Source organism: Hyperolius riggenbachi, chromosome 3 (genome assembly GCF_040937935.1).
Source record: "Hyperolius riggenbachi isolate aHypRig1 chromosome 3, aHypRig1.pri, whole genome shotgun sequence".
NCBI classification, from domain to species: domain Eukaryota; kingdom Metazoa; phylum Chordata; class Amphibia; order Anura; family Hyperoliidae; genus Hyperolius; species Hyperolius riggenbachi.
The window spans coordinates 338,294,511-338,306,543 of record NC_090648.1 but is presented as its reverse complement, the minus strand read 5'-3'; the positions used below and the strand labels follow the sequence as shown (position 1 = coordinate 338,306,543).

At 41.7% G+C, this 12,033-nt stretch overlaps 1 protein-coding gene across 1 annotated transcript in view; it reads right to left on the bottom strand.

Moving 5' to 3' along the window:
• Positions 1-12,033, bottom strand: part of LTA4H (leukotriene A4 hydrolase) — a 60,440-nt gene that overhangs the window by 17,384 nt on the left and 31,023 nt on the right. Inside the window, exons 7-12 of the mRNA XM_068276906.1 lie at positions 10,913-10,985; positions 8,984-9,124; positions 3,734-3,757; positions 2,910-2,980; positions 1,486-1,597; positions 71-215 (exon numbers count right to left, since the gene is read on the bottom strand). Of these exons, the coding sequence (XP_068133007.1) occupies positions 71-215; positions 1,486-1,597; positions 2,910-2,980; positions 3,734-3,757; positions 8,984-9,124; positions 10,913-10,985 (566 nt within the window). The remainder of the gene's footprint in view (positions 1-70; positions 216-1,485; positions 1,598-2,909; positions 2,981-3,733; positions 3,758-8,983; positions 9,125-10,912; positions 10,986-12,033) is intronic.

The following is a 12,033-nucleotide window of genomic DNA, read 5'->3' as shown; positions in this document are numbered from 1 at the left end:
GTATGTCAACATTAATCAGTTGAAAGCAGTTTTTACTTTCACATAACAGGTAAAAAAAAAATATGCAAACCTGGCCCTCCAAGCAGCTGTTCAAGATAGAACAATAAAGCAAATCCTTTTTCATAAGGGATTGAGGAGAAGGCCGCATCCACATCCACCTCGTGCAGGTTGGGGACAAGGTTTGTGAGCGGGTTAGTGGCACCAAAGGTATTTACCTGTAATCAAGAGATAGAAATACTATAAGGAGCAAATTTATTAAATAAAAATTCATTTGCATGAAAAAATAAAAATGAAAGATAAAAAAAAAAAAAACCTCATGTTGACCTTTATAATCTTCTGGCATCCAAGCTACAGCAATTTTGGGAATTATGGCTACTGTAACATAGCCTCATAGCAAAAGATTAGATCTACTTCCAGCTGCATATAAAAGGTTTCAGACTCTGGGCATAATGGATTACAGTCTTGTCGAAGTGATGCATTATTTTACCAGATTCGAACCACAATAGCAACAAAACCTGTACACTAAAACTTTGACCAAATGCAGCTTGTGCTTGATCTTGTTCAGTAGATTAGCACTGACTACCGTGTGGTTAGATAATGCTGTTCTTATGTATTTTGGCGCTATAGGCTGGTACACACGTCGGATTTTTTAAAACGACCCGTCGTTTGGACGTCTGGTCGTTCAGTTGTCCGGACGTCAAATCGGGCGGGCGAGTGTACAGTCCGTCGTTCAGCTGATAAGACTGGTCTTGAACAATCCGCCTGGCGGATCGTTCAAGTCCAGTCTTATCAGCTGAATGACAGACTGTACACACGCCGGATTTGACGTCCGGACGACTGAACGACCGGACGTCCAAATGGGACGTTTAAAAAAATCCGACGTGTGTACCAGCCTTATGGCAAAAAGACATCGTGAAATACTGGACTGAGAAATACCTACAATTTCACTAGCTATTTCCTAGCAATAAATGAAAAAATACATAAAGAAATAAAAATGTAAAGCTGCCCAAAACTTCACCAAACCAGGAACAGCATGACTTCTCCGAGTAGGGGGTCTCCAGATATTGGAAATTAATTTTGTTCTATGGAAAACCACTCTTAGTGAGATTAGAGTCACTCTTCTCCTATTTTGCATTTTTTACTAAAAAAAAACTTTTTAGAATAATTAACGGTACCAACAAGAATCAATAAAATACCAACTGAACAGAACAACGTTATTGTTCCCAGGAAAAATACTTAAGTCAATTTAAGAGGTTCAGTTAAAAAGTGAAAATTAAAAAAAAATAAAAAAATAAACCCAAAGCAGATTTGATCAGATAAACTAATACCACATATGTCAAATCTTAGTGAACTGAGACCCATGTTTAATAAAGTACAATGCAGCCCCCAAAAGCTCCAAACAGGTTTTACTGTACTTATCACTCTAACCATTAAAGAGTTGTACTGCCTTATTCAATAAGTTGAGAAAACCTATAACAAGAATACCGCATTCTGAAGCTCTTTCCATCCACCAAGACCCTTAAACTGGCGGAACTGTTCACCATGGAGGAGTCCGTCAATCCGCCGCTCCAAATACATTGTGTGTCCTTCATTTAACCTAAAAAGAAGAACAACTGATGCTAAAAAGGAACTTAATGAATACTTAATAGCTTAATTAATAAAATTGCTTTATTTTACAATATTACTTTAGAAATTATTTAGTCAGTGTTTGCCCAGTGTGGGTGGCAACATCACTACTGCTGTCAAGGTGCATCACTGCGGAATGGCCAGTATGAGACAAAGGCTCACACAGGAGATAGAAGGAGTGATTCACAGAGACATGCCCAAAGAAAACGGAGCAAACAATGAACTGAACAACCAATCAGAATCTTTGTGGTGCCTCTTTTGCTCCAGTTGTCTTTGCACCTGTCTTGATAGATCAGCATCACTATGTATCCTAAACATTCTGTCTTTCTAGAAAAACAAACACCTGGGTACAAATGGAAGTGCCGTTTTTTCCTTTTCAGTGGGGTGGGTTTGGACCTAAGGAAATCTCTATAGTCCAATAAAAAATAAATAAATGACAACACAGCATACAGCCTGGTCCCACCCCACCTGATCACATTGTACCCTCTGCATGGTGCAGACACCATGTGACAGGAGGGTGTGACTGGGCTTCCAAATTTTAAAGCATTGCAAGGTTTAGAGACTCACTATGGATCAATGAAGATTAGATTTTACAGAAATATTAAGGCAGACAAGTTGCTAAATCTGTACACTATGCAATCTCACCCTGCATCTTATTAATTTGAACACTTTAGGAATCTTCTTCTCTATGTGAACCAGCCACAAGATATACCTCAAGCTATGCAATATGCAGCAAGGCATTTTGAAAATTTTTTTTACACACAATGGGCTTGATTCACAAAAGAGTGCTAACTGTTAGCACGGCCATTATCGCAATGCGCGCGTTCGCGAATTTTCACGCGAAACGACAACATTTTCGCACGCAAACGTGAATTTTACCGCGAAATCGATAACGTTTTTGTGCGAAAACGTTATCGTTTCGCGCGAAAATTCGCGATCACGCGCAATGCGAAAATTTGCGCGAAAACAGCCGTGCTAACAGTTAGCACTCTTTTGTGAATCAAGCCCAATGTCTGAGCACTGTACACACTGCAACCCCAAATCATTAGCATGTAAACTGCTAGAAATCTAATTGAGCTGAAAGTGATGGCTACTGGCTGGTACAACCCCAATCTGCACAGTGTTAACCATGTACCAGATATCTTACAATGCCCCTCAGTCATTTTCGACAAAGGGCATATAAGATCAGTTACAGCACAGTACAGCTTTCTTTCCCATTTGAACTCTCTCTTCCTGTGAAGCAGACATGTACGGAGATAAGTGAGTCAGGACACTGTACATACCAGAAGTTTTCCCAGGTTCTGTTTGTAACCAAATTTCCTGTCCAGCTGTGTGAAATTTCATGTGCTATGACCTACAAATTAGAAAAAGGTGATCTAATAATATACACTGGAACAGAGACTGACTGAAAAAAAGCTTTAAAAATCTTCATGTGCTAAGAAAGACAAACATTATAAGCTTGAAAATCCCTTTTTTACGCCCCTTTCTCACTCGGGAGCTTTCAGGCGGCATTTTGCAATCGCACTACAATGCCGCATTACTCACAATGCAGCGATTGCGATTTCCGTGTATCGTAAATGTGCTGCATGCAGCCTTTTCCCACCGACCGCGATTCTCATTCACTGAAATAAAGATCTCAAAACACAGTTGCGACAAAAACTTGAAAAATAGCAACTCTAAATCGTGATCGCGATCGATCGGGGATTACGATCAGGTTTTGAGATTCCGTGTTTGAAGAGGGCCTCTACAGCTGAAAATTGGGTGCCACATTAGACCTGCAGTCCAATCACACTAGGCCTGAGACACAATCAAGGTCAGTATAAAATTCATATGAGCATTTCACATGACATTGCTCCAACATTTAGCACAATGACAAGATGCAGCAAAATCCGTTCAAGCGAATGACAGCCTTGGTGGCTGCAGAGGGAGCAGACTCTTTTCAACCCCCAGCCACCATTTCATTTGTATCAATGAGTGAGTGAGATATTCTCCTATTCTCTCATTGGCTAATAGGGTGGCATGAGGCACAATACCCTGTGACCTACAACAACATGCAGTCTTCATTACAATGTAAAAAAATTATATTAAGACAGTATTAAATACTTACACTTGCAAGGGACCGGTCACCAGCCTAAAAAATCAGAGAAGAAAAAAAAATGTATAAGAGATATTGCAAATCTTAGGAATAATGTCATTATGCTGTCCTCTGTATCAGTGTACCACAACATTATTACAACACATACCACTTTGTGAAATTGCCTAGTACCTCTTACTGTGCATAACATCTCAGGTACTGCTTGACCTACACATTATTTGTATGTGTATATACTGTATATTAGAGGTACTTAATATGTGGGTATAAATGCTTTTCAAAAATTCCTTTGTGTTTTTAATTAACTAACAACAATAATTAGGGCAGTAGGGAAAAAGTTTAAGCGCTGCCAATAGATACCACAAAGGGAGATGCTGCGGCCAAGATGATCTATTCCACCAATAGATAGCAAGTAATTTCAGAAATCTCAGTGCAAGCCACATAAAACTTTATGAGGTGAATAAACAGCAATCAGGCATCCACCTGTAATGACCAGTGCTCACAAGACAAGGTGACCATCACCAAAGCAAGTAAATAAATTCTGTTCAGTACACAGGCTCAGCCTCAAAGGCAACTTTATTCATACATTTTTCACACAGAAAGATAAAAGCAAGCACTCATATCGTGGGTCCTGTGCAACAGGGACCCAATCACGCATCGAGGAAACCGGTCAGGAACGGACTAGAGAATAGGCATCTAAAGGTTTTTATAATAGTTTGTGATTGACACCGTCAGTACTTTTAATGTGCTTACAGATTAATTGGGTCTCTGTTGTATAGGACCCACAATGTAAGTACTTGCTTTTATCTTTCCTGTGTACTGAATAGTGCCTTTTTACTTGCATTGGTGATGGGCACCTTGTCTTGTGAGCACTGGCTATTACAGGTGGATGCCTGACAGCTGTTTATATACCTCATAAAGAAGACTAGGGTTACGTGGATTGCGCTGGGATTTCTGGAATTACGTTATTAGGGTTTCTTTATAAAATGAATCAATACTGAAACCACTGTAACAGATTGACTGAGAAGTACCACAAGGGGTCCTATATGGTTGGATACAGTAAAAGTGTCTCCCCACCATAGTTCTCAGTACAATTCCTCCCAGGTAGGGCTGTGGAATCGTTACAAAAATCATCGAACTCCACTGACACTGACTCCAAAATTGCGCTGACTCCACAGCTCTTGCAGGGCTATAGGGGAGTACAAAAATCAACTCCGACTCCTCAGTTTATGAAACCTCTCTACTCCAGGTACCCAAAAATTGCTTTGACTTTGCTTCGACTGAGTCTACAGCCCTGCCGCAATGCATGGAGTTTATTTCCTATATGTACATGAGTACTGCCACTCCTCCTGTTCTGTTACATTCACCACTATACATCAGGGTTAAAAACCCAGTGGGAAGCTATGAACTTCTAATAACTACAGCAGGCGTGTGGCATTCGGAATTCAAATATAGAAATCTGATCATTCCATGTGTCCATGAAAGGTAGACGTAACTGTGAGGTAGTTTTTACTTGTTTTTCCAGCCAAATGCTAAGATGCCAATTTGGAAAGACAGCAATGTTGTTTATTATCCCAGATTGATTTACCTATAACTTTTAAAACAGCGTAACCAAAAATAAAAACATTGCTTGATGAATGGATGCTATTGGTTATGCATATAACTACATGCTTGTCAATTATGCACCATTTATTTTGCCAACATTAAATTCTAAAGGCTGGTACACACTGCATTTTCCTGTCAGAACTACAGGTCAGTCCATAATTTCCGGCCAGGGCTGTGGAGTCAGTGTCAGTGTCAAGTAGACAGCGCAATTTTTGGGTACTTGGATTAGGAGGCAGTGGTTTCATTAACTTGAGGAGTCAGATGATTTTTGTACTAACTCCACTACCCTGGTAATTATTAGACTAAGGAGTTGGAGTCGAAGAGTCAAAACAATTTTGAGTACCTGGAGTTGGAGTCAATGGTTTCATAAACTGAGAAGCCCTGTTTCTGGCATGTCCAATCAGCTCCCGCTCCCGTTTGAGAACAATGTTGTGCAGTACTGATCTGAAAATTGATCTGGTTTTTAACTTGTCAATCTGACTGGAAAATTGAATAGTGTACCCGCCTTAAAGGACAAATTACATGAAAGGGTTATGAAGACTGTCATAATTACTTCCTTTTAAGCTATACCAGTTGCCTGGCTATTCTGTTGATCCTCTGCCTCTAATACTTTCAATAATACTCTAATACTTTTAGCTATAGACCCTGAATAAGCATGAAGTAGATCAGATCAGGTGTTTCTGACATTACTGCCAGATCTGACAAGATTAGCTGCATGCTTGTTTCTGGTGCTATTCAGACATTGCTGCAGCCAAATATATCAGCAGGGCTGCCAGGCAACTGGTATTGTTTAAAAGGAAACGAATATGGCAGCCTCAGTATTCTTCTCACTTCAGTTGTTGTTTAAGGCCTCTTTCACAGTAGGACGTTGCGTCTCAGTGCGCCGTTAAGGTCGCACAATGCGGCCCTAACGCAGCGCATATAGACTTTAACCTGGACGTTCTCTTTATGAGTCTCTTGGTGTGCCGTTTTTGTCGCACAGTGATAGAACGAAAACGGCGCATGCGTTACATTAAAAAAACATTACTGAGCATGTGCAACACAAATAACGCAGCAGATTCATTGCTAAACGCACAGCATGCAGCACCTTCTAATAACGCTACACGTTACACACAAACGCAACGTGTGCATTGTGAATGTCACACAGACTTAGTATTGCTGTGTGTTAGTATGCGTTGAAACATTTTCTAATGTGCGACTTTAATGTCGCACTGTGAAAGAGGCCTCCATTAAAGAGGCCTCCAATAGTAAGCTGCCCTCTGAATCCAGAAACAGTCATTTTATCATCGGTCTTCATTATCTATTTTTCCATGGCTGAAACATCTTAAAAAATGTCCATGTCTCAGAGGAAAGGAATCCCCGTCCATTTACAGCACCGGAAATGTATTGAATCTGAATCATCAGAAACAAAGAGGCATAAGCTGCACATTCTGATCTATATTAATACATTTTATGAAATCTGTACACAGTGCCTGAAATGTATTGAATTTGAATCATCAGAAACAAAAGAGTGGCATAAGCTGCACATTCTGATCTATAATAATACATTTCATGAAATATTTACGCAGAACACAATGTCAAACATGTAGGAAGCAAAATCTTGTAAAACGTCTGCAGCTGTGGACAAGCAGATGAATCATTCCCACTACTTATCCTCCAAATGATCTAATGTCAATAACAGACACTACATTACTTTAGACTATGCATGGAAACTTTTTGACTTTTGTTGAAATCCAGCTAAATGATCAATATGTTGGTCTTGCCACACAAAGACAAATATTTCTTCAACAAACAACAAGAGCAAAGGGTCATATAGGATATCATCAAGCATATTGAAGACACAATATTTTAGGCTACTATAACTGATGCAGATGGCACAGAACATTTATATTGCACTTTTCTCCTGGCAGACTCAAAGCACCAGAGCTGCAGCCACTAGGACGCGCTCTATAGGCAGTAGCGGTGTTAGGGGGTCTTGTGCAAGGTCTCCTCACTGAATGGGTGCTGGCTTACTAAAAAGGAAAAGCTGAGATTCAAACCCTGGTCTGATGTGTCAGAGGCAGAGCCCTTAACCCAGGGGTCTCAAACTCAATTTACCTGGGGGCCGCAGGAGGCAAAGTCAGGATGAGGCTGGGCCGCATAAGGAATTTCACAATCGCGGCGCATCGCCGCCTCTGCCCGCCCCTCTCACTCTTCCTTCACAGAGAGGGGCAAGGAGAGGCGGCGATCCGTACGGCGATTGACGTCAGGAGGGGCAGAGCTGAAGCTGAAAGCTCTGCCTCTTTCAGGAAATGCCGGTGGATTGCCCCCCGGGCGATATGGGGGCTCTGCAGCCCTCGTTTAGCGGCGGGGATGCGGCGGATTACTTGGGAGCATTGAAGCAAACTATAAGGAAGCTTTTGCCGGCGAGGGCCACAAAATATTGCATCGAGGGCCGCAAATGGCCCGCGGGCCGCGAGTTTGAGACCCCTGCCTTAACCATTACACTACCTAGCCACCGGGATGTCTGCAATTTGTGATTGTATGTAGGCATGATTACATAATACAGTACTGGTAAAGCTGAAGATTTATTTTATTGCAAGTTCTATTGGCTAGAACTATGAGCAACAGTGAGTAAAATTAAAACAAACGAGAGGTGAACAGCTACAAAACTGGTAACTCTAAAAGTATTTGTTATTAAATATTATTATTGTGATAGAACAGTACCTGTATGCCTAGGCAGTGAGCACACTGTGTGCGCATTTTACTGCATGCGTTTTCTTCACACTATGTGTATTTGAATGTAGGAAGCCACGCGTTTTTTTTTTCTTCCTTCCCTTTCTTCACAAAAGCTTTGGTAATTGATGGAGAAAAAACAGGTACTGCTGCGCTGCTGTGTTTTCGTTTTTTTTTTGCATGCAAAAAAACGCATTCAAGTGTGAGCTAACCCATTGATTAACATTGGTTCTCAGTTTTCCTTTGCAGAAAATGCGCATGAAAACAGACAAGTGTGCTCCCTGCCTTACTGTTAAGCCGTGCTCAGGGTGCAGGCAGATAACTATACTTATATTTGTAACTACAGTTATCGCTTGTAAGCTGCCATTTGTCGTCTACATTCACTCTATGCTGACTCAACTAACCTGCCATTATAACCACTCTGGTCTCTGTGGAGTTACAAAAATGAGGCAGAAAATAAGGAGAGGGCAGAGGGGTCACAAATAACTCACATAAGGGCACTCAGTCGACAGAGATTAATTTTATCAACTCTGCTGGCTATTGATGCTACTGATAGTAGAACTGGCTCACATTTTGGGACTGCCCTCAATGTGACTTCAAGTTCATTTTAAAGGACTTTCTCATAAGCCTCTTAGACGTTATTTCAGCCTATATATTACTATTAAAAAAAAAAAAAAATACAAAAACAGACTTGAGTCGCACACAACTACAGTTCTTTAGCTGGAGCTGTGACTTTTCAAAAGCTGTGTGGTATTAACCACATGGCATCTAACATTGAGCTTTCTTTTATATACAAATTGTTTTGTGTGTGTGTTTCATCATATTTCACAAAAAGTTGACATATAACCTGTGTCTTCACTCATACAAGACGTACAGAATTGTGTGCAGACTATAGCATACAATCATCACTCGAAGCAGTAAAACAGGCAGTACAATGGGGCTTACCAGTAAAGTTGGCGTTACAAAGGTAAGACAAGGGTTCTCCATACCACCGTAAGGAAATGATGGTGGCAAAACAAGTAGATCATAGTTTCCCCAGACATAAGGCCCTGCCAGGTCCTCTGCATATTTCAGCATTTTCTCTGTCTATAGTGCAAGAAAAGAAAAAATAAAGCACATGATGTTGTGCATTACACTTAAACAATTGAAGAATACAATTTTCAGTCTTGGGACCCCTTCATACACATATTACTGGTGGAATATTCCACATATTCCTGGTGGAAGGATCATTATTATGCAAGTTCATCCTCTGCTCTTGACTAACACTGTCCAAGTCTTCACTGACCAGTAGGGTGGCACTGTGGGAGTGCCGTAACCTCTCAATTCTCCACAACACATGCTGAGCTGCACACAACAGCCATAGAAGAATTACAGGATTGGAATGGACTTCAGTATAACAGTGGTTTGCAAAAGTTTTCGTCCCCCTTGAAGTTTTCCACATTTGGTCATATTACTGTCACAAACCTGAATCAATTTTATTGGAATTCCACATGAAAGACCAATACAAAGTGCTGTACACGTGAGAAGTGAAACGAAATTCATACATGATTCCAAACATTTTTTACAAATAAATAACTGCAAAGTGAGGTGTGCGTAATTATTCAGCCCCCTTTGGTCTGAGTGCAATCAGTTGCCCACAGACATTGCCTAATGAGTGCTAATAGCTAAATAGAGTGCACCTGTGTGTAATTTTATGTCAGTACAAATACAGCTGCTCTGTAACGGCCTCAGAGGTTGTCTAAGAGAATATTGGGAGCAACAACACCATGAAGTCCAAAGAACACATCAGACAGGTCAGGGATAAAGTTATTGAGAAATTTAAAGCAGGCTTAGGCTACAAAAAGATTTCCAAAGCCTTGAACATCCCACGGAGCACTGTTCAAGCGATCATTCAGAAATTGAAGAAGGAGTATGGCACAACTGTAAACCTACCAAGACAAGGCCGTCCACCTAAACTCACAGGCCGAACAAGGAGAGAGCTGATCAGAAATGCAGTCAAGAGGCCCATGGTGACTTTGGACGAGCTGCAGAGATCTACAGCTCAAGTGGGGGAATCTGTCCATAGGACAACTATTAGTTGTGCACTGCACAAAGTTGGCCTTTATGGAAGAGTGGCAAGAAGAAAGCCATTGTTAACAGAAAAGCATAAGAAGTCCGGTTTGCAGTTTGCCACAAGCCATGTGGGGGACATAGCAAACATGTGGAAGAAGGTGCTCTGGTCAGATGAGACCAAAATGGAACTTTTTGGCCAAAATGCAAGACGCTATGTGTGGCGGAAAACTATCATTGAACATCACTCTGAACACACATTACCTGAGACTGGCTCCCGGGCTTGATGTCCCCGTCATGTGGCACCTCCGGCATCCGCATATAACTTACGCTATCACACCAGTGACAGCGGATGTTCAAATAGAGCGCCCTCTATTTGTACTTCCGCTGTCACTGGTGTGACAGCGGAAGTTAAACGAGGATGCCGGAGGTGCCATGACGGGAGCAGTGACGGACGGGATGCCCAGGAGCCAGCCTCAGGTAATGTATACCTGCGTCGAAAGGCCCCGAATCGTACGCCGCAAGCGACATGCTCCCTACCCGCAGGCGATCGACGGTAATTTCCCGCACGGCGCGATCGACGGACCGATTGATATCATGAGGAAATCAATCGGTCGGGGTGCGTTTAGCGCACACTATTTGACAGCAGATTTGATCCCAGTGATCGAATCTGCTCGTCGAGCGGCGGGAAGTCGGGCCAGTGTATGGCCAGCTTTACACTTGCATTTTAAGACAAAATGGACACTCCTCAGTGGAATTATATTAGTTAATGGAAGTAGGTGTGGTATCACAGATTAGATTGTGCCACTTATGTGCAAGGCTTACCTCTGCAAACTCATATGCAGCAGCCTCCAGCAACTCCTTCTCTGTCCACACTGTTGTCCTGGGGCCAATCTTCCTGTCAAGACATTAGAAAAAATTGGCATGAACGCATGTCAAAGACAACTTAATAGACAAGAGGAGTGATGACCACATCCATGTTTATTTCCCAGTTGAGGAACAACACAAAATACAAATCAAAGTACCAAATGTGCTGCCTTATGTTATGTATAGGTTTACTTAACCCTTTCCCTGTTAGCCGATTTGTCCTGAATGCAAACATCTACTGCCAAGCAGTTTTAGACATTTTGCACTCATTAGGTTTACTTAGAATATTTGACAAAAAAAACCTACATGAAATAGGACATATTATAAATTAATTTTTTCTGTAATGAAGTGGGCTTGAACACAAACAAAATTTTGTACTTTTTCTGGAGATATAACAACATTTTTGAGTGAAATGTGTTAAAAAAAAAGGGAAATATTTTCTGTTGTGTTTTTTTCAAAGAAGAATTAAATTTACTGAAAAAATGTTACTGTTTGTAAAAGCCCTGATTCTGCTGAATCCAACGATCCCAGATATGTATTCCTGTCCTGGAATAGGTGCGCCAGTACAGGTAGCCAGATACAGGTGCAGCCAGTATAGGTTGCCAGGAATAGATGCCCTAGTACAGGTAGCCAGGTATAGGTTCAGCCAGTATAGGTGCCCCAATATAGTAGATATAGGTGCAGCCAGCATAGTTATCCAGGAATAAGTGCCCCAGTATAGGTAGCAAGTATAGGTAGCAGGTATAGGTGCCACAATATAGGTAGTAGGTATAGGTGCCCCCAGTATGCGTAGCAGTTATAGCTGCCCCAGTATAGGTAGAAGGTATAGGAGCCCCCAGTATAGGTAGCAGGTATGGATGCCCCTGCGGGGAGGGGGGCCGACATCATCCTCCCTCCCTCCACATGGGTCCCCCTCCTGTGGCCCCCCTGCATGGCTGGAGCGCAGCAGTCAGCATGCAATTACTCACCCGATCACTGGCTTCATGCGGTGACCACTCCAGTAGCAGGCTCCTCTCTCCTTTTCCTATCTCTGTATAACGCGTAAGTAATCATGCATCATACAGGAAGTAGAGAGGAGC